Source organism: Adiantum capillus-veneris, chromosome 5 (genome assembly GCF_014529385.1).
Source record: "Adiantum capillus-veneris isolate H3 chromosome 5, ASM1452938v2, whole genome shotgun sequence".
NCBI lineage: Eukaryota > Viridiplantae > Streptophyta > Polypodiopsida > Polypodiales > Pteridaceae > Adiantum > Adiantum capillus-veneris.
Genome location: NC_140935.1, coordinates 67600230 through 67624185, shown reverse-complemented (window position 1 = coordinate 67624185; position 23956 = coordinate 67600230). Strand labels below are relative to the sequence as shown.

The 23956-nt window shown below is 43.8% G+C and overlaps 1 protein-coding gene across 1 annotated transcript; it reads left to right on the top strand.

The window, feature by feature from the left end:
* The first annotated feature begins 578 nt into the window (after nt 1-578).
* On the top strand, nt 579-23617 carry LOC147457478 (uncharacterized). The gene is made up of 3 exons (XM_086513324.1): nt 579-699; nt 2830-2886; nt 23433-23617. Exons 1-3 carry the CDS (start codon nt 579-581, stop codon nt 23615-23617), a joined length of 363 nt encoding a protein of 120 aa, XP_086369450.1.
* Nucleotides 23618-23956: the final 339 nt, after the last annotated feature.

The following is a 23956-nucleotide window of genomic DNA, read 5'->3' as shown; positions in this document are numbered from 1 at the left end:
AGATGAAGTCGAGGTAGTAAAGCTGGAAGAGATTCCAGAGTTGGAGATAGAGGATGAAGTTGAGGCAAGCGAATGGAGCTCCACGGATGCTGATACAAGCTAGGAAACAGAGTCGACCCAGTCCAGGTATGAAGAGTATGATCTTTTGCATGTGCATGGAGATATGGTGGATATGTCTGAAAAGCAGGAAACGGTGCATCCCAATGTGCCTAGTGAGGATCAAGTGGAGGAGTCTATGTCCACCTATGAGGATATACAACTAGAAATGGTACATGATTTTGCCAAATGGGGTGATGCATCCTTGCTTACGGATGAGGACCAGGATGATGCAGTGTGGGCAGAATTTCTCTCTACCTTGGCAGAGCATGATGAAGTGATAGAAGAGGTGGTCGAAGAACAAGCAATTGAAGATGACAGATAGGTGGAACAAATCTATTTTGAGGAGCCAATGGTTGAAGAAGAAGATCTTGTGATGATGCTAGCAGAGAGGAGTGCACGAGTTCAGAGGAGGTGGAGAGTCCAATGCAAGAGACATTTCATAGGTATGCAATACATGGTTGAATTATATGCTTGTAAGTATGGCAGTGAGGTATGTTATCTACCAGATACGAAGTTCCATAAAGATGAACTCTGCTTTACATGGTTGGGAGGGAGGGTCAGAATTTTTAGTTGGTATTGATGGTGTGTTTACAGAGCCAAGTATGTTGATGAGGTAGGTAAAGGTGAGAAGAAGTGCTAAAGTGATTTGGGCATATTGTGTGCATGGGTGGTTGAGTACATGGGTGAAGCATTATTGGAGAGTTCTGCAGATGGATGGAAGGAATCAGTGCCAGGTTTTTGATCCATGCGAAAGCTGTGTGATGCAGGGGGAGGGGCAACCCACTTGAGGTTTGGCAGTAGTTGGCAAGAGTAGGGCCTTGTACGTATGGTAGGTTTTTATCGTTTGCTCACAGTTTTGGATAGTGTTTGCCAGTTTTTTGCAGTTGGTAGGAGAATAAAGATTCTTTTTGGTTGGACATGAATGTTCAATGAGGGGTTTGGGCAATGATGGTAAAGCCAAAGTGTCGACCCTAGCAGAGGGCACAGGCAACGATGTGTATCCTTATAGGTGATGGCAGAGGGCTAGAGCATATGAGAAGAGCTTGTGCAGGCAAGTGACAGTGGAGATGTATGCTTTATGTGGTTTTTTAGGCCACAAAGGCTTCGGATAGGGCCTGATAGGGTGGCAGGTGAAGAATGTCCGAGGTGATGGTTTTTGGTCCTAATATGTATAGCTTGAAATGCTCAAGGAGCAGGCTCAGACGACTCATCAAACAGAGCTACGGAGCCCAAGATATTCGAGTTCGAAGGTGCATTGCGTTGCAAATCCTCGCCGAGCAGGGTAGCTAGGATAGTTGACCCAAGTGGATGTGAGAGTATAGACGCGTAGTGCTTGAGTTATGGAGCATACCCGTCTTTTCAGATTGCAAATCAGAGCTACCGATTGCTGGATATGTCCATTTGAAATTTTGCAAGGGGCCGGGTTGGTTCCCACCTGACCACATGGAGAGTCGTGCCATCTGGCATTTTTTGGGCTTTGATAGAGTTGGAGAAGATGCTATTCTATGTGTGGAGCTAACAAGAACTGACTGCTCGTCAAACGGAGCCCGGAGCGGAAAGAAATAGCAGTTGGAAGTCGGGGTGTAGTTGCTCAGAGTTGGTTGCAGACGAAAGTTCATGTTTTTGCGGCCTCTGTTCGAGGTCTTGAAGAATCTTGAAATGCGGCAAGAGTCAGGGGTTTTCAAGTCAACATAGTAAAGTTTTGGCCAGGCCTTGCGGCTTGGCAATCCAACATCGAAGCCATAAATGGCAAAGTTGGGAAATTGGGGGGCACCCAACGGGTTTTTTTTGGTATCAAATGAGTTTTTTGGAAGGCTTGGAGGAGGCTCACGGGGAGCCGCCACGTGGCCAGAATTAGTCCCATAGGCGGATTTCGGACGCGAAGTGGTAGGATATAAAGGCAAGGCCATGAGCCCCATATGAGGTGTGAAGGGCGAGTGGAGCTCTCCTTGGAGTGTGGCTATGGTGGGTGCACGTCCGGCTCTGCATGGTGGCGCTGTTGGGCGTCCGCCGGCGTACACACAGTAGCGGCGTCGCGACTGTGAAGACTTGCGGCTTAAGGAAAGCCCACGGGGTGCTTTCACATGCAGTAAAGAGAGGCTAAAAATAGAGAGGTGGAGTCAGAGAATAGAAAGAAGGAGGCTCACACGGCCATAAGGCCCCCGTTTTTGGCAATTTTTTGGGAGGTTTTGGAAGGGTGGAGAGGCGAGCTCTAGGAGAGCCGGGGAAGAAGAAGAGCGGCCGTGTTTTTGCTCAAGGGAGGAGCCCTTGGCCTAGAAGATGCGGACTTGGAGGTGTGTTCCCGAGTTCTCAAGACAGGATGAAGGCGAGCATTTTGGATCGAAGGTGCTACCATAGGTGTTCTTTGTTGCCGTGCTCTCAACAAGGAAAGTTGCACAAGCGGTGAAGCAATGGTTGCAGTTTTTTCTTTGCTGCTCGAGGTCTCCATGTCGAGGGAGCAGTTTTTTATGATTGTGTCGACGAGGTTTTTTGTCGTAATTGAAGTAGACCATATCAATTTCTGGTGCAATCTTTTCTTCCCCTTTTCCCCCTTCTTCTCTTTGCTTTGTTTCGACAATCTGGTGCCGATGTTGGAGATGTGTGTACCTCCTCGGGCCTCTGTGTGTGAGAGAGATAAAGAGAGAGTGGTGTGTGCTACAGCACGGTCGTAGACGGGTTGGAGCGGTGTGGATTTTTGTTGAGTGTTCAAGTTTTGAATGTGAATTGTAGTGGATTGGGGTGCAGTGATTATCGTGGCTATAGAGAGGCAAACTGTTTGGGTTCCAGGTGTGTTCCCCTTTCCCCTCATCCAATGTGTACTCAAAGATCTACTTTCTCCCATACCTTCGTACGGGTCTTGTTGGCATGAAGCGCATTCAAAGCCTATTGGAACTCGAAACTGAAAACTCCTACTCTTGTCAACCACTCTCTAAATGCATTTACTCATGCTTGCACCTTGAAGGCATGTAGGATTACACAAGATGTTGACATGGCTGAAAGAATTGTCCTACTTGCTCCTTGCACTACTTCTACAAGTGCTATTTTTATTACAAAGCATGGCTCAAAATAAACACTGGTGGAAAGTAGTAGCTTCTTGAAATAGCTTTAAAAGGCCTAAAAAATGTATATAACATCTAATAGGCACCACGCCTATATCACTACCTGCAACATAGTTACTTTTTCATCAAAGGTGAGCATGGAAAGCTAGCTCTAGGCACACGAGCACATGTTCCAAAGATCAAATCTCCCACGCAAATCTTTTGCTAAAAAGTGACCATGGCAGTTGCACCCATGCATTGCCCATGAAAAGACCCACGACGAGCTTGATGGGGATGCCAGCTCTTGCCCTTCTAATTTGTGTGTGAATCAAAGTAAAGCGCCAATGTATTATGTGGTATCCATTTGCTAGTCGTTCGTTGTGTCCATAGAGAATGGACGGACGTTCATGAAGCAGCCCTTAGGTCCCTATTGCACACATCTATAGATAAGTGTGTGCTAGCTTCTTGTGGGCTACTATCTTTTTCACTGCTCAAAGGCATTCTTGATCAAGACAACCGCACACACGTCACACAAGGCATCATCCATCTACGGTTATCCGTAGCGCCCTCAACTAATCACGTGTTGTTTTCTTCATACGGGCGAGGACGGGTGGCTTGGGGAGTTACCCGGTATTGCCAATTTACCAAATTTGTGTGCCATTATCATTGATCCCAAATCAATGGATATAACTTTGGCATGGAATAAAATCCTTGCTTCCCATGAAATCATGTCCAATTTAAAGGTTAAACACAAAAAACAAGAAGAACTTGAAAGTGGCTAACCTTGTCGCCCCTCCATGGCATGTGATCCTAAAATTTAGAAAATCTTGTAACATCTGCTTGTCAAATTGGCATTGTAGAAAATCTTGCAAGATGGAATAAGTTCAAAATGGAAACTTAGATGTAAGGTACTTACCAATTTTCTATAGCCTCACCCTTGGCAACATAAATTGTAGCATTATGTGGCACGATTGTGCTTTCAGTGTACTTCATGTACTTATTTTGTCTAGACTTTGGCAAGTTGTCATTTCTCTGGAGTAACCATGCCCCCAATACATAAATATAGTTAGGGATCCATGCTCCTAAAAGCCTTTCTTTTCCCCTCCACTTGAAAGTTGACAATACAAAGATGATACATTAAAGAAGTACCGATTGTCATAATGCACCAACCAGTTTCTTGAGTATCTTTATATGGAGCCTTGCTCTCGTGATGCATCTTATGGCATTATCATACTCGAGACATGTGAAAGAAAACTAACCATGTCGAGTAATATACCAGAGTAAAAGTTTAAAAACTTCTACAATAATTGCAGAAACAAAGTATACCTAGGTTTCCCAATACTTTTGGATCTCACCCTTGAAATCCCATTAAATTTGTCTTGCCGACAATGGGTTGAGCATGACCATTTTTTACTACATCGGGTTCAATAAACTGGTCTAGGATCCATGCCCCAAAACACTAAATTAGAAGAGAAAGATGCATGCAGGCTTCTTAGAATTGGAATTAATGATCGGCCTTGCCGAGTATTTTTGCAGTAGAACTCAGAGGCCATGCTTGACCTGCTTTTGCTGCTATCCAACCTTGCCTACCTTCATCAACTATGATTCTAATCACCTGATAAAATATTGGAAAGAAGTGACCTTGTTTTCATGAGACATGTAGAAAAATGTTAGAGAATCTCGCGTTGATCCTATCAGTCATCCCGATCATGGAGCTTGTATGATCTGATTTGAAAAGAATTTTTTTTTCAGCAACAATATATAGAGCCTTGCTCCTCTTTGCTCCATGAATCCTTTGCTTGATAGTTCAGCTTCATGCTTTTACTTGGCAACTTCACATAGAACTTCCATGCAACCCACATTAAGTGCCAAAACGAATGTGAAATTCATGTCCACTTTTGGACTTTTCGCATGCTCCTTGGTCTCAAAGCTTGCTATCATGTGCGAAAAATTGATGGTTGACAATGGCATATAACTTTGTAGAAACTAGAAGTCTTGATTTCTTGTAAAATTTCTCGTATCATCACTTGGTAACTTGCCGAGCCGTCGACTCTCCAACGCATCCAACGACTAATAGAAGAGAGTTGTGTTGTCAAAACTCTGAGAAGTCGAGGGCCATGCCAATCTTGTCGTGCCTCCGCTTACATGGCATGAAGAATTGACATTTTTCCGATGTCGAACTACCTTGTTAGAAGCCTTGTGAGCTTGCTGAAATTAACACTTGCGTGCATACTTTCTATTTCCTCGTTGCTCGTTGCCATGGGAAAAACCTCATGGGGGGGGGGGTGGTGCCCAAAATAGGATGCCCCTAAACTATAACAAAATATGAAAGCCTGACATCAAGCTATGGCAGTAGCACAGTGATACACAAGGAAGGAGATTTTCCATAGCGATGGCCGATCCAACAATCGAGAGGAGATGCTCATGAAACAAAATCCACTCCATATGCCAGTGCAAATTCAGATATGTTGTCGTTTGGAATTCTCTGGTGCTCCACCATGCCCATGGCCCTCTTTAGGGACATTTCCCGCATTCTTCACTACCAAAAATCGAAGCCTTGCAAACCGCCAGTCTCATGCCCTTCTCACCTCCCACCTCCACCTCTCCATGGCAAGAGAGAAATAGAGAGAGAGATCCACCACACACACACACACACACACACACACAGTCCATCCTCCAAGCCTGGGTTTCCTCCTCCTCCATAGATGCCCCTCTCCCTTGGCTTTGATACCAATCTAAGACTAGAGGGGACTAGAACATGCAACTATCCACACAACCTCACTATATATGGCTCATAGCCATCCAAATATATCACCCCTTGATCGCATGTCCATCTTGTCCCTTGGCCTACCTGATCTTACCCTAGGCATGCCAGAGAGAGAGGGTTATTCAAGCCTCTCTAATAGCCATAGTGACAAAGATTGGAAAGAAAGATCCCTCTCTCATTTGCAAGCCTTTCTGAAAGCTATGGTGAGACAGATCATATAAAGAGATAGAGGGCTAAAGAGATGGAGCCCTCTTACCATAGCTATCAAAGAGGCTTGCATATCTGCGTGAGAGAGAGAGGAGCCGTTTGAGAGGGGGGATGTTAGGGAAAGCTCAACTTGTGGAACCAATTGGGAAAGCCCTCTAGCCACCTAAGAAGAGATAAATGATGAGATGGTCCAGTAGCAAGAGGGTCCAACCTCTCTAGCCAATGATTGTAAAGAATTAAACCTATATTAGAGGCTATTTTCTAATGAATCAATGCACTTTGAGCATTATCATTGAGTATACTCTCTCTCTCTCTCTCTCTCTCTCTCTCTCTCTCTCTCTCTCTCTCTCTCTCTCTCTCTCTCTCTATGCTCTTGCCCTAGGCATAGACTAACCCTATGTTGAGATGTCGAGCTCTACATCTTGAGCTGGCATCCACTACGGGTCTTGGCCGCTTATGGAATTTACTCACTGGCGCGTTAGGTGACCGACACGGAGGATCTCTGCTAGTGATTCTACAGCTGGACTACACTTATAGTGCCAGCCTAGTACGCTTCTAGCGAGTTCACACTTAGTGACCGCATGTACATATGTGTTAATTTTCAGTTTTAGCACTTAGTCATTTTGTACTCTCTTTTCTGTGCGAAGAAGAAGAAGCTTTCCATCGTTGTGTGCTTTGTGCTTGTCTTCTGTAGCTCTCTTGCATCCTCTTTCTTTACATGGTATCAGAGCCTGGTGCAGGCAAGAGAGGCTAAGAGAGCAAGAGCATCACAATCCCTTCGTTCACAATCCACGACAAGTTTCTGAACAGGTACAATGGTTGTATGTACGCTTGATTGTGGACACTCGTTGAGTGTAGAAAGCGTTATAGGTACCACGATAGCAGGTTCAGCAGATTTGCAGGTTTTTGCAGATTGCAGCTATTTTGTCTTAGTGTTTCAAGATGTCCAACGGTTTCAGTCAGATTGTCACTGAGAAGCTTGAGAAAAATAACTACCCTGCATGGAAGTTCAGAATAACAAATTTCCTTAAAGGAAAAGGTTATTGGGACTATGTAGAAGGATACAATGAAAAGGAACCAGAGATTCCCGAGGCAAATGCTACAGCAGAACAAAGAAAAGCTTTGAGGGACTGGCAACAAGGCCAGAGCAAAGTGATGTATTGGCTTTCTATGAGCATCACAGATGGCATGATGGGCTATCTACAGGATACTGAAACCCCCACCATTGCATGGAAAACCTTAGGCAGAGTGTTCGAGGTGAACACCAAGGCCAGGAAGCTTCAACTAAAATCGGAGCTAAATCAGGATAAGAGGAACAACCTCTCCATCAATGATTATGCCTTGAAGATCAAGAGTATCATTGAGTCTCTTGGATCTATTAAAGTCTCAGTGGAAGACGATGACATTGTCCGTGCATGCTTGGATGGTCTAGGAGATGAGTATGTCATTTCAGGTCTTCCATGAATACAAGAGACGACATCCCCGTGTTCCAAGATTTGATTTCTATGCTTATTCTTGAGGAGAAGAACCTTGGTCTTGACACACCTTCTTCTCGTTGCAGAAATAGGTTTGAACAGGCCTTCTATTCTAACTCCAACAGAGGTAGAGGTAGAGGTCGTGGTCGAGGCCCAAGTGGTTGCAGGGGCCAATTTCAAGGAGGGCAATCAAATCAAAACAATACATGTGGCAGGGGAAACCAGTCTCAAGGCAGGGGGAGTCAAAGAGGTCGTGGTGTAGGATCAAGCAAGCAACAACATACTGCAGATAGCAGAGAATGTTGGACTTGCGGTGAAAGAGGTCACATGTCACGTGACTGTCCAAAGGGAAAAGTAAGTGGAAAGAGAGAACAGGGCAACTATGCATCTACTAGCAGAGATGCAGATGACAGCAAAAGCGAGCACATGTTTGTTATGCAGCATGTAATGAATACAATGACTGTAGAGAATTCCACCCAAGATAATGTTTGGTATGTGGATTCAGGTGCCTCTAATCACATGACGTCTCGTGGAGAGTGGTTTAGAGATATGCACAAACCAAATGTGTCAGGCTATGTGCAGATAGGAGATGACACAGCTCACCCCATTGCTCATGTAGGGGACAAGAGTGGGAAATCAAAGTACTTAGCAGATGTACTTCATGTCCCAAACATTACAAAGAATCTTGTTTCTATTGGACAAATGGTTGAGTAGGGTTTGCAGGTTCGCTTCAATCCAAATGGCTGTTATGTAGAAGATTTCCAGAATGGTTGTAAGCTGCTCACAGAGGGCAAATGTGTGGGCAGAATGTTTACGCTGAATGTAGACATGCCTAAGGTAAAAGCTGCATTATTTGCACAAGGCACAGGTGTTGTGGCTGATGTTGACATTTGGCACAAACGCATTGGCCATGTCAATGAGCAGAGATTACGCAGCATGCAATCAAAACAGGTTGTAAAAGGTTTTCCCAAATTCAAGGTGGATGGTATACATAAAGTGTGCGCAGCATGCCAGTTTGAAAAACAGTCAAAGGGCTCATTTCCACATGAGCGCAATGTATGTAAAAAGCCACTTGAGGTGGTGCACACAGATGTTTGGGGTCCAACCGATACTGCAAGTATACATGGTTGCAGGTATTATGTCTCTTTCATTGATGACCATACAAGGAAAGTATGGGTCTACTTCATGCGTAACAAAAGTGAAGTGTTTGGTCACTGTCAGGACTTCAAAGTCAGGATTGAGAAGGAGACAGATATGCAAATCAAGACATTGAGGTCAGATGGAGGGGGAGAGTACTTCTCCAATGATTTTTTAGATTTTCTACGAATGCATGGTATACACAGGTAGTTTACATGCAGATATACTCCACAGCAGAATGGGGTCGTAGAAAGAAAAAACAGGCACATTGCTGAGGTTGCACGTGCATTGATGAATGAGAAGAACATGCCTCGTCATTTCTGGGCTAAAGCTATAAATACATATGTGTACATTATGAACAGGATACCTACAGCTGCGGTGCATGATGTAACACCTGAGGAAAAGTTTACAGGTACAAAGCCTGATTTGGCACACTTGAAAGTGTTTGGCTGCATAGCTTACGTGCATGTACCAGATGAGTTGCGTAGGAATTTGGATCCTAAAGCGGAGAAATGTGTTCTTGTGGGATATTCCCTTGAACAAAAGGGGTACAAGTGCTACAATCCTACTACATGAGAATTACGAGTGAGTAGAGATGTAGTCTTTGATGAGATGAGCAATTGGTACAGTAATGCACATGGCTCTATTGGGGCTGATGTAAAAGATGATGTGGTTGTACAAAATGTGAGGCCACAGTCACAGGTTTTGAGTGGACCACAAGAGTCCTCTTCTCGTGGCTCTATTGAGAAGCCATGGAATGGTAGACTACGTACGCAGGTTACTCCACCAGCAGGTACAGGGAATGTATCACGAAAAGGAAAGGAAAAGGTTGTTGAACCTCCCTTTATGGCTGATGCATCATCAGGTTTTTCACATGTAGACATGGATTCAGATGGTTCTGAACAAAGTCTTGATGAGGAATTTGGAATTCCGGCTGTCAGGACACCTGGTGTAAGGAAAGTACAAGAAGATGCTAGAGGGCAAAGGAGTGACCCAGGACCGCCCAGATCTAATAGAGTCAGAAATCCAGTTCAGAAATTGACTTATGATGGGTATCTAGCACATCATCAAGCCTACATGGCTAAGGTGATACAGGATGTGGAGCCCACATGTTTTGAGGATGCAGTTGGAAATGTGCAGTGGGATGATGCAATGAATGAAGAGATGGCTGCATTGGAAGCAAATGACACATGGGAGTTAGTGCCATTGCCAAGTGGCAAGAAAGCTATTGGCTGTAAATGGGTGTATAAAACCAAGCATAAGGCTGATGGTAACATTGAGCGTCACAAGGCAAGGCTGGTCCCAAAGGGTTATGCACAGACGTATGGCATAGACTATGAGGAGACCTTTGCTCCAGTGGCAAAGATGACGACTGTGAGAGCTGTCATAGGAGTGGATGCATCTAGAGGATGGATTATGCATCAAATGGATGTAAAGAATGCCTTCTTGAATGGTGAGTTGCAAGAGGAAGTGTATATGGATCAGCCACCTGGTTATGTCGATCTAGGTTACCCAGATTATGTATGCAGGCTTCTCAAAGCTTTGTATGGTTTGAAGCAGGGCTCTACAGCATGGTATGGTAGGATTGCCAAGTATCTTGTCAGTATTGGGTTCAGGAGAGCTCATGCTGATCATTCAATCTATGTACGTGAGAGTGATGTGGGGATTGTGGTCATTACCATATATGTAGATGACCTTATTATTGTGGGTGACAATGCTATGGAGATTGACCATGTGAAGGGTCTTCTTAAACAGGAGTTTGAAATGAAAGATTTGGGCGAGTTGCGCTACTTTCTTGGCATTGAGGTGATCAGGACGCCGGAGGGTGTATGGCTGTCACAGAGACGGTATGCTTTGGACATGTTGTCAAAGTATGGTATGGATGATTGTAAGCCAATTTCTATTCCCTTGGATGTGAATGCAAAGCTGAGTGCAAAGAAGGGTGATGTTGTTGAGGATGTCAAGATGTACAGGAAGATTGTGGGTAGTCTAATCTACTTGACTATCACGAGGCCAGACTTGAGCTACATAGTAGGCTTGGAGAGTCAGTTCATGCAGCTTCCAAGGAAGCCACATTTGGACGGAGTACGACGCACACTTTGGTATGTGCAAAGGACTCTTGACTACGCATTGTTCTATGCAGCAGATGCGCCATTAGCATTGTATGGGTATACAGATGCAGATTGGGCAGGTAGCATTGTCGATAGGAGATCTACGAGTGGCTTCATGTTCTCTTTTGGGAGTGCTGCTGTTACTTGGAGCAGCAAAAAGCAGCCTACGGTTGCTTTATCGAGCACAGAGGCCGAATACAAAGGTGCAGCAGTTGCGGAGTGCGAGGTAGCTTGGCTACGCACATTACTTGAGGACTTGGGAGTGCAGGTGGACCAACAGATTGTCATCCATTGTGACAACCTCAGCAGCATGCAGTTGGCTAGGAACCCAGTTTTCCATGCTAGGACGAAGCACATAGAGGTCCATTACCACTACTTTCGAGAGCGAGTGTTGGCGGGCGACATCGACTTGGTCTACGTTAGCACAGAGGAGCATATAGCGGATATCTCTACCAAGGCCCTCGGAGCTGAGAAGCTTCGACGTTTCCGGAGTATGCTTGGACTCTACGACATGCAGAGCTCAAGGGGGAGTGTTGAGATGTCGAGCTCTACATCTTGAGCTGGCATCCACTACGGGTCTTGGCCGCTTACAGCATTTACTCTCACTGGCACGTTAGGTGACCGACACGGAGAACCTCTGCCAGTGATTCTACAGCTGGACTACACTTATAGTGCCAGCCTAGTAAGCTTCTAGCGAGTTCACACTTAGTGACCGCATGTACATATGTGCTACTTTTCAGTTTTAGCACTTAGTCATTTTGTACTCTCTTTTCTGTGCAAAGAAGAAGAAGCTTTCCATCTCTATGTGCTTTGTGCTTGTCTTGTGTAGCTCTCTTGCATCCTCTTTCTTTACACCCTAATCTCTATATCTCTAACCTAACCCTAATATTGTGGTTAAGCTAATGCTTCACCCTCCATAGCCTAATGCTAAAAAATTGGTGATTAAGGAGTGCAAGTCCGCAACTAACCCAACAGTGGTACAAGAGCTGACGGTGGAGAGGGGGAATGTGGAACACGCCCAGCACACAAAAAAGGCCTCCCTATAGCTCAGGGCACTCACAGCACCCCTATCCTCTCAAACACACCTTCAAAAAAACACGTTTCTTGCTAGCAGAGCTCCACCTGCACATCACCTAATCACACACACCCTTAGCAGTATTGCAATTGAACACACCCACGCCACAATACTCAATCCTTGCCCTTCAGCACAAATGAAACCTCTCTCTCTCTCTCTCTCTCTCTCTCTCTCTCTCTCTCTCTCTCTCTCTCTCTCTCTCTCTCTCTCTCTCTCTCTCTCTCTCTCTGCAAATTCATACACTGCTGGCTCGAGGCATACACAGACCCATGCACGTGACACCACGGATTGCACAAAAGCATAAGACGAGAGAAAGTGGGAAGGGGGAATCGACACCAAGAAGTGGGCAATGGTCACTTTACTCAAGATAATCTAGTACAACCGGCTCCATCGGCACAACCTTGATGAGCACCAGAGAAAAGCCAAATCTCGACAACCTTCATTAGCGCCGTGTCGATGGTGGAGGTTTCTCCTTTGCTTCATTGCCACCACACACGCACGAGAGACCTCTTCTCCTTGAGCTTTCTTCCCTCCTCGACAAACTGAAAACCCTCAAGTATAAGAAGAAAAGAACTCTACCCCCAAAGTCTTTTCTTTCCTCCCTTACATATTCTCCCCTCTTTTTTAAATCCCAAGGGGCAACGGTGTTGTCCCTTCCTGTCTTCTCTTTTTGGCCTGCCCAAAGGGAAAAGGCTATAGTGATGCCTTCTCTTTTTGCTGACTAAAATAGGAAAAAAAAATCGCGTTGTATTTCCAAGCATTTTTTATAGGCAAAAAATGTTGATTGGTTGGTGCAGACAAAAAAATCACTCATTACAAAGACATCTACAATCATGATTGAAATTCTTTACGTATCCAACTTCTTGTAATCATGTGAGTAGAAGATTTGATACTCTCAAAAGCTAAACCTCTATTATCACTCAATACATATTCCTCTCTCTCTCTCCTCTCTCTCTCTCTCTCTCTCTCTCTCTCTCTCTCTCTCTCTCTCATTCGCGCATGCTTCCTTGCTTATTCTCATCGTCTATCTCTCTCTCCCTGAGAAAACTACCTGACACCACACCTCCCATGCCTATTGCAACATCTCTTATGGTCTTAATCCATGTTGTGCCTTTCTCCTTGAGCTGCCATAGCCGGCCTTACCTCCATTCTGGGCAACCCCACCTACGCCTTGTGAAGGGGCCACCCTTTTTGTGTGCCAAATTTTCCCTCAAACACAATGATTCCCAGAGTATGTGATGTTGATCGTCTCATCACTGCCATCGAGATGAGGTTGTGTGTTTCCACAGGTTCCTCGACTCCTTGTCCCAAGCTAACCCCTTTGATATTCCCTGTAGACCATGCGCCAGATTAGCAACAAATGAGGACGAAGAGAGCTGTGTTATCCATGATGCGACAAGTCAAAATGCAGGGATGCGATAAGCTAGAGTGTAGGGATGCATGTTGGGACAAGTCAGACTGCAGGGATGCATTAGCCATACTTCGACAAGTCAGAATGGAGGGATGCAAAGAGAGCTGCGTTAGCCATGCTGCGACAAGTCAGAATGTAGGGATGTAGGAATGCAGGGTCGTTGCCATCTGTTGCTCTAGCTCCGCTTTGCACGTGTGTCTGTTTGTCGTTGTCTGGTTGCAATCCATCCCCACCAGAGTGTTGGGCTTCGGGTGGCCAGCTTGGGAAGTTGGGGTCAAGCTCTTGAGTCTTGAGTCCTTCGACCTTGTCTCCTCGCACTCAATCTCCTAGGGCACTACCTTCTCACCAACAAAACGCTATCAGCCTTCCTCCTCTGCTCCTCTCCTACAACCTCAATAAGCTCCACGTCCTTAGATGCCTCAATTCTCCCTTTACCATCCGCTGACTTGGCACCCCTTTGTGAGCCCTCTGTAAATGGCCCATGAGGTTGTGTAAGGTCTGGAGTAGGGCCCACGTCATCTCGAACATCTGGTCATTGGGATGCACAGTAGTGAATGAAGGAGTACGAGCGGAAGTGTGACGCGAGAGAGAGTGCGAGAAGAAGAGCACGACGATATGGTGAACTCGCTATGTTGTAATGTACAGAGCATTGTGAGTTCTTATTAGGTTTTTACAAAAGAATATGTGTACATACCTGGCGGCCCGCCCACTTACCTGGGCGACCACATTGGGCTTTATACCCCAACAACCTCCCACTTAAAGTCCAATGTGGTAGTTTAAGTGTGAGAGAAGCTACTATACAAGCTAATATACAAGAGATGTAGAGAAGTGATGTACTACCCTACACCTAACTGCTTGCGAAAGTGCGCAATGCTCTCTGAGGGAAATACTTTTGTAAGTAGATCAACAGGATTTTCTGTGGTGTGAACTTTGACAAGCTGAATTTTCTTATCCTCGAGCATTTCCCTGATGAAATGATACTTCACATCCACGTGCTTTGTCTTTGAGTGATAAACTGGATTGCGAGCCAGTTGTATAGCACTCTGACTATCACAATATAACACGGGCATCTCTTCTTTGATTCTCAAATCTGTTACTAGTCGATTAAGCCAAATTGATTCTTTGCATGCCTCTGATGCTGCAACATATTCAGCCTCTGTAGTAGACTGAGTAACACAATCTTGTAATCTAGAACGCCATGATACTGCTCCACCAGCCAATGTAAAGACATACCCTGACGTAGACCTTCGGTTGTATAAGTCACCTGCATAATCTGAGTTTGTAAAACCCTTTACACTTAGCTCTTGACTCCCATAGCATATACGCATACTCTTTGTAGCTTTCAAATATCTCAATATTCCTTTCACTGCCTCCCAATGTTTCTTGCTTGGGTTTGACATGTATCGACTTACTACTCCCACTGCAAATGCAATGTCTGGGCGAGTAGCAATCATTGCATACATAATACTACCCACTGCAGACGCATATGGAATCTTATCCATTTCAGCCTGTTCTTCCTCAGACACAGGACAATCTTGTTTGCTAAGTTTCACATATGGTGGCAATGGAACACTCAATGCCTTTCCCTTCTCCATATTGAAACGTTGCAAAACCTTGTCAATATACTCTGTTTCAGATAACCAAATCAAATTCTTTGATCTGTCTCTCTCAATGCGCATACCAAGTATATGACTTGCCTCACCCATGTCTTTCATGTCAAACGATTTTGCCATCTTTGACTTCAAAGCTGAAATTTCTGCCAAGTGCTTGCCAGCAATCAACATGTCATCCACATACAAAAGAAGGATCAGCCAACTGCCATCCTTAGCCTTCTTTGTATATAGACAGTGAACGAACTCACTACGTTTGTATCCTTGAGAAAGCATAAACTTGTGGAACTTATGGTACCATGCCCTCGGTGATTGTTTTAAGCCATAAAGACTCTTTAACAACTGGCATACCAAATCTTCCTTGCCTTTCTCAACAAACCCTTCTGGCTGCTGCATGTAAATTTCCACATCTAAATAACCATGCAAGAACGCTATCTTGACATCCATTTGGTGCAACACCAAATCTAATATGGCAACCAATGCAAGAAAGCATCTCAATGTAGTCATCTTCACCACCAGAGAGAAGACTTCATCAAAGTCAATGCCTTGTTCTTGCTTAAAGCCCTTGGCAACAAGCCTTGCTTTGTACTTTGGCTGGCTATCATGAGCGGTGATCTTATACTTGTAAACCCATTTACAGGGTAGAGCATTTTTGCCATGTGGTAATTTAACTAGCTTCCATGTCTGGTTTTTATGCAAAGTTGTCATCTCTGACTGCATGGCCAATTGCCAATTCGCGGAGTCCTTCATTTGCACTGCTTCCTTGTAACATGAAGGCTCATTTCAATCAGTCAACATGACATAGTTCATAGATGGAACAAACCTATCAGGAGGTCCCATGATACGTCCAGATCTACGCACAATAGGTGGCTCAGGCTTAGCCACAACCTGTGGTTCCACTCTATCCTATCCTTGCTCCTCTTGAGCCCTGACATTTTGTCTTGCACGTGCAGGTCCATCTTCTTGGAAGACAACTCTTCTAATCTCTTCAACCCTCTCTGGTTTAGAATGATATTTGGCTTCATTAAAGTGAACATCATTGTTGCGGATAACCTTTCTGGATTCGGGATCCCAAAGTTTGTACCCCATCTCACCAGAATTACCATAGCCTAGAAAGATGCACTTTCTACTCTTTGGCTCAAGTTTGTTCCTCAATTCCTTTGGAACATGAGTATATGCCTCACAGCCAAAGACTCTGAGATGCTTGTATGAGGGCATTTTGCTTGACCATACCATCTCTTCCACTGAATCCTTCTGCAAAACCTTGCTAGGAGATCTATTTATAAGATGAACGGCTGTTGATACAGCTTCAGCCCAAAACCCATTTGGCAGTTGTGCATTAGACAACATACTTCTGACCTTCTCTTGTATGCTCCTGTTCATCCTCTCAGCAACACCATTTTGAGGAGGATTGTAAGGAGCAGTAAGTTCACGTTTTATACCTTTTGACTCACAAAAGTCCTGAAAGGCCTTTGAAACATACTCTCCACCATTGTCAGTGCGTAAGCATTTAAGCTTCATGCCACTCTGATTCTCCACAAGTGTCACAAACGTTTTGAAAACAGTAAACGCTTCATCCTTGTGCTTGAGAAAATAAACCCATACTTTCCTCGAGTAATCATCTATAAATGTCATAAAGTAAGAAGCTCCCCCTAGAGATAGGTTAGGCATAGGTCCACACAAATCACTATGAATAAGTGCCAACTGTGTATCTCTTCTACTGCTTCTATGCTTATGTGGCTGCTGTGTTTGCTTACCATACAGACAATGTTCACAGAATTCAAAATCATTAAATGAAAAGCCAGGCAAATAACCAGAACGAGACAAGATTTCCATTCCCTTCTTGGACATATGTCCTAACCAGCTATGCCACAAAGAAACGTTCGGCTGCTCGGCTACATTGATTACATTTTTAGAGACATTTGATACATAAATCATGTAAAGTCCTCCAGAATTTACTCCATGTGCTACTGTCATAGAACCCTTGGATGTCTTCCACATGTTTTGTCCAAAAGTGGTGACGTAGCCAGCATCATCAAGTAAACCTGTGCTGATCAATCTCTTTGTAATAGCGGGAACATGTCTCACATTTTTCAGCGTGAAACAAGAGCCATTCTGAAACTTCAATTGAACATCTCCAACACCTAAGATCTCACATGTCTGCCCATTGCCTAGCGGAACATGATCTTTAGTGGTCACATAAGAGGTAAACCACTCCTTTTTTGGAGACACATGAAGTGATGCCCCTGAGTCTATAATCCAGTCACTCAGTGCATTTCCATCACATGTTGTAGGAAGAGCCGAGTCCATTGTATTCTTCAAGAAGTAGATGTCTCCTGACACTATACTATCATCCCCTGCAACAGTGTTTGTCACATTTATTTCTTGAATCTTCACTGAGGACTTGTTTTTCTCACCATGGTCTTCTGCTTTCTCTTTGCCTTTTTTTGCTTTCCATTCTCTGTAGGCTCTTTTCATGTGACCCTTCTTGCCACAATGGTAGAATTCTATGTCACTCTTGCCTTTAGCACTGTGGGACTTGCTACGAGACTGATCCCTCTTTCCACCTTTGTACTTTTCTTTGGTCCTTCCCCTGACAACTAAGGCTGTTCCTTTGCCTTTGTCCATTGTCTTTCTGTTGGTTTCTTCAGTAAGCAGACTGCCTTCTACACCTGCTATGGTCAAACCATCTGGAGGTGCAGAATTACTCAAAGTTGTTCGAAAAGTGTCCCAACTTTCCGGCAATATGATCAACAGGAACATAGCTCTAATAGGTTCATCAAACTTGACACCTTGAGTTGACAATTGACTGTAGATGGTGTTGAATTCATTCAGATGATTGGACATAGGGGTCCCTTCTTTCATCTTCAAGTCAACAAGCTTCTTAAGCCAGTATACCTGTGAATCTGCACTCTGCTTCTCATAAAGATCACTCAGCTTTATCCATGCTTGATAAGCCAACATCTCATCTGCTACATTGAAGTAAACGCTTTCTGCCAAAGTCAACATAATGGTAGAAAGTGCCAATTCATCCATTTCGCTCCATTCATCTTCGTCCATATCTTCTGGTTTTATCCCCTTGAGCTTTATAGGTTTTATCTGCTTCTTTTGTACCAACATGTGCCAAATCTGCTTCTTCCACAATGGGAAATTGGTTCCATCTAGCTTCTTTATATTGTAAAGAGCAGTGTCCTATGATCCAGCCATAGCTGCGCTTCACAGTGGTTTACTTTCCTGGGAAAAATTCGGCAGAGTTTTCCCTGTAAACTGACCTCTGAACCAATATCAACCTGTCAAATGAACCAAGAAAGCTTCAGATTCTGCATAAATATTGGCAGTGTCTCCTTTGTAAAATGGCTCTGGTGTACTCAAAAACAGACCAAAAACAGCTCAAAAACCACTTTCTCTCTAACACTGTAAGCTGTGGGTAAACCTGTCCTGCACCTGTACTGTCTCTCACTGTCCTGTCACTGTCCTGTAAGCATAGACTGCGACAATGCCTCAACGGCAGTAAAGCAAAGATGTAATCCCAACTGTCTAACTCACAGTCAATACATCCTAGCTGCCTATCTAAGGGTGCTCGAGGGATCGCTCCAAGACCTGTATCACCGAAAGGATCTCAACATTCGAGAATCCCCAAGCTCAATAAAACCTCACTCGACCCTAAACAAAGGCTGTAGTAAATCTGACAATACATAGACTTCCCACCAAGTCATACATCCACAAATCTCCCACTGTATGCTGTAACCGCTGCGGCGGTTGTTTGCTACGTGACTCACAGCCAGCAAACCCTCAACAGACATACATCATCTCTGACAATACATCCCATGTGGAAGTACCTGCAATGTCAGGATGAAATCTGGAATAGCAAGTAGCAAACACAAGCTACCTGATGAACTAGTGGATGTCGCCTACAGTCTGTGTGTAGATGCGCCCGTGTCGTATGTGACACGCCTCCAAGAACTGTGAGCCGTCCTTCGATGTGTAGACAGCCACAAATCAGCACTCTGGAAGTGCAGATATCCTCACCACCTGTAGTCGTAGGCCGAAATCCCAAATTTGTAGAGTCGGATCTGCACCCACTGAGACCACGTAGTCGAAAATGGCTTGCGTAGAACTTTGTCAAAGCCGAACGGTGGCCGAGATGACCTCAGAATGAAATTCTGAGAACACCGAGCCCTTCGAGTACACCCACAAGATTTGGGGCCGTGTCTTCGCCTGTCGAATCTCACTCCAATCTGAGCAGGTGACTCTGGCTACCTGCAAATGCTGCCCCGAGCCTCGATCTGAGCTCTGATACCAGTTGAAGGAGTACGAGCGGAAGTGTGACGCGAGAGAGAGTGCAAGAAGAAGAGCACGACGATATGGTGAACTCGCTCAGTTGTAATGTAGAGAGCATAGTGAGTTCTTATTAGGTTTTTACAAAAGAATATGTGTACATACCTGGCGGCCCGCCCACTTACCTGGGCGACCACATTGGGCTTTATACCCCAACAGTGAAGGTGTTGCATCCCAACTCCTCGGGCTTCCTACCAACCCCTTCTCCCCTTATACTATTGTGTGTTGTTGCTCATGGGGCTTCTGGGTGTGTTGCTACCGCTCTCAGCATTGGGTAGCTCAAGCTCACTCAAATTTTATCACTAATAGTAACTTGCATCATCCTCTACTTCAGCACAGTCATAAGCGACAAAATTGGTATCCTGTATCAATATTAGCACATCCCAAAATTTGGGGTAAATGCAAGTGCGTGGGTATACTTGGCTTGCGAGCTTAGAATTAGGGGAGGGAGGGAGGGAGGGAGGTTTGAGAGATCTACCATGTGAGAAAGGGAGACAAGCAAAGTAGAGCAATGGTGATTTCCGCGAGGGGATTGATCATGGGGGGATTGGTCTATAGATCTTGAGAATCTTTACCTGCATTGAGTTGCACAAGCAAAACCAGCTCCTTTGGCCTTGGCAAGAATACCTGTAGGCGCTAGTGGCCAAGGGTCAATTGCAACATTCAGGAGTAGTACTCAGCTCCCTTCCCTACTAGGTTAGGCTATCTTCTTCAGTATGATCACCTCTTATGGCTCTTAGCTATTGAACTCTGTTTGACAGCCATGGAGCTTACATAAACACAAAATTGAGATTAAAATGGTCTTCCCACGTCGACAATCAAACTCTAACCAAAGTCGATCTAGCTATATGGTGGTCCGAGACTTCACAACAGGGGTATATCTTGGGATTTTGTTGTTGTTCACGGCCCTCTAACTTAGGACACCTTTCCACAACATTTTCATGTAAAGCTATAACAAATTTAGCATCTTAGAAGCAGGATTGATGCAGTTTATTCCCTACTAATTTATTATTATTGTTCGGGGTCTCTCTCTCTCTCTCTCTCTCTCTCTCTCTCTCTCTCTCTCTCTCTCTCTCTCTCTCTCTCTCTCTCTCTCTCTCTCTCTCTCTCTCTCTCAAAGCCTTAAGGTAAGAAGGGGGGGGATTCAGACTCGGACGAAGCCCCCATTCCAAGCATCTGCTCCCAACTTGGCATATTCAATAGGAGGCCCCCACTCCAAGTATCTGCTCCCAACTTGGCATGTTCAATAAGAGGTGCAAGCTCTCAATGGACAAAAAACAATGGGCCTTCCAAGTTCAAAAACATTAGGGCTCCAAGCGTTCCCGCTAAGACTTATTGTGGTTTATCCTTCATGAGGTGATCTGAACAGGGATCAATTTACTGAAAATGAATATTGACAACGGTGTGTGGCGTTGCGTGTCTTATATGCCATTCTAGTATAAGGGTCAATTGAGACATTGAGAACCTCGAATCAGTACTATTCCTTCGATAACTCATTAATCATAGACAAAGATAAAAAAATCTCTGTGTTTGATGTCGACAGTCAAGTCGAGGATAGGATGATGGTTACGAGATGAAATGCACTTGTTGCTACTACCCAGGCCCCAAAGTTCAAACCTTTCTTGACCGCACCTTCTATTGTCTTCTGCAAAAGACTGTCCAAACACAAGCCCACTTTGGCGACCATACCTATCATCTGCTTGCCACCAGGGTATACACACACATAAAATGGAATGGGAGGGAGGTAACTTTTGCAAACCTAGCCACACCTCTTTACAAGGAGGAGGGGGTACCTTGAAAGTTGGAACAATTAACCTCATTTTGGAATATAGTAGGCATCATCCTCAGAGACCTCAATGCAGCTGTGGATTTTGCTCTGCAAGTCCATTCACATGTGCAAACAGGTGTCTCACCAAATGTCTTTTCAATCTCACCTTACGTCTTACGGACTTTCCATGGGGGGACGTGTATCTTACTTATAAAAGTGGCCACTTTATTCTTTCTTCTATATCTCCTCAGAGGCAGGCCTTGTGATTTTATCACTTGTTACTGACTAAAATAGAACAAGTGATAAAATCACCAGGCCTGCCAGGCATGATAAAAATTTCTTTTTGACATGCAATTTTTCAAGCCCTCTTTCATATGCTTTGTGCAATGCAATCAACTTATATAATTTTTCATATGTAACGTTAACTTAAAGATATAAATACAAAAAATGATAGGCAATTTTGAGATTGTTTTGGTAGGCAAAATAGCCCTTGACAAAAAAAATAGGCGTCAATTTTAGGCCTTGAAATTCTGAGGCTAAATCCCACTTTAAAATCACTACATCTTTAAGCTTAAAAAAATATATATATAAGCACAGAGAATTGAATTAAAAAAGCACCCTTAAGCTCTACACCCTAAGATTTAGATCCCTATGCTCTACACCCCACTTTAAAAATTCTACATTTTTAAGCTCTAGAGCCCTTTTTTCAAATTTAAAATTGTGATCCCTAAGTTGTAATTCCACTTTAAAAGCTTTAAAGGTCTAAGTCCTAAAACTCTAGCGTTTCGGGGTGACCCTTCTCCTATTTGTGGATCCATGTAACATTTTCAATTTCTTTAATTCAAAGTTTTACCTTCTAATAAAAAAAAACTATAGGTCCTCGTTGGATCATTGGAAACCTTACTTTAAAAGTTCTACATCTTTAAGTTCCAAACTTAGCTTTAAAATGTTTAAAAATAAAAATAAAAAATCTTTAAAGGTTAAAGCCCTAAATGATAAATTCCTTCCATAAAGTTTTGATTAACAAAAATGATAACTTTAGTCTATTGTCTCAAGTTTGAAGGGGTGAACTAAACTCTCAAAATGAAAAGGTGGCTAAAAGAATTTCTTAAATTTCAAAATGAAAAGGTGACTCTTGGGATTTGTGGAGTCTCTAAGGCTTTATCATTTAACAAGTAAAGCTATCAACACGTTCCATGCTTTCAAAGGCATTCAGTAACCCAAAATCTTTTCCTTGATATTTGAGAGTTCATTCCATATTTCAAAACTCAAGACGTGTTCATCATTAGATTTATAAAATTCATTTCAATGAGTGCCCACTATCTTATTTCAACCAATCAACATTTTTGACCTATCAAAAAATGCTTAAAAATACAACTCAACTTTTTTCGTATTTTAGTCAGCAAAAAGAGAAGGCAACGCTATAGCCTTGCCCTTTGGGCAGGACAAAAAATATTGAGTCGTATTTTCAAACATGTTTTGACACGCAAAAAATGTTGATTGGTTGAAATAAGATAGTGGGCATTCATTTAAATGAAGAACCTATAAATCTAATGATAGACATATCTTGAGACAAGGGAGAGATAATACTCGATGATAATCACCGATAGGAGAGAGAAGCTCTAAAAGCTTTTTGACCATGAATAAATTAAGATATCAAAAAAAAATTGAAAAAAAAAGCTCCTTTTGAGATAATGAGTTTCTTGGAAGGCGTTCTAGTCATCATGAATATAGGTTGCAGATCGATTCTTTGCAGATTTTTGCTTGCTCTCTATGTTTGGAGCCTATTGCTTCCATGTTCCAAGGAATTCCCTGCGGCAGTTTTCCTTGATGACGAATCCCATGGGCGATGATGCAGAGCCTGGTGTTGAATTTTGAGGCAGCCAACTAAAACTTCACCACCACACACTCTGGGTGCTCCTTTACCCGCCGTCCTACACACTTTGGGTGCTCCATCTCCTTCACTCTCTTCACTTCCACAAGCAACTCAGGACGCTTTATGGGAGTTCCCCCGACAAGAGCTACACATCTTTTGGGCGATATCAATTGCTGGCATGGTGCTCGCACTTGCAGGGTCACTATATTGCTGGGCTTGCTTTTGTGCGGGTATCAAGCTACCCCCCTGCCTCTTGCTGCAAGTTGATGTGCGTCAAGTAAAAGCCCCAAATCGGAAGGACCTCTCTGCGAGATTCGTGACCCGGGGGACTCTTAACCTTCAGTTCTTAAGGCATTTTGGGGAGCATCCATGAATTTACCCCTTTTGTTAGGTTCCAATGTTTCGGCATATATTGGGATGGTCATTGCCAAGTTCTAGAGGCCAAGCGTTCGCCGTCGAATCATTTCTACACTCAGATTTGAAAAAGAGAGGTTCTTACTTGTGTTTTCTTTTACCGGAGGAAGAGTATTTCAACCTTTACTGAAATTAGATGCAGTGCTTGATCGTTTAATGCAAGGAAAGCAGCTTGCCATGTTTTTAGATGAGGACCCAGCTGTGATGGAACGTCGAGCTGCTTGTGAAAAGAGACTGGAGTTCTACAAACAAGCACGTGATGAAACAGATTCAGTTGCTTGGCCACGATAGACTGTTAACACTTTCCTCATGTCAGTAGATGGTGCAGAAGCTAGTGAAGGGCCAGGTTATTGCTGTAGGGCGATTTACACAAGGACTATAATGGAAGCGGTTAGCAGTATGAATCCTTTGGCCTTATTACACTTTGCAGGAGATAGCGAGGAATAGGTGTTTACGTGGGCCTCTTGGACCATCTTAAGTGCATCATTAAAAGTGTTGTAATGTATATTTGTTCTTGTGATCCTTATTAGTCAAATTTTTGATCTTGGAAATTGGAATACAACTTACTTCGAAAATTATGCATGTACATTTATGTTTTTGCTTAAGCCAGCCAAGCTTTGGATCAATTGA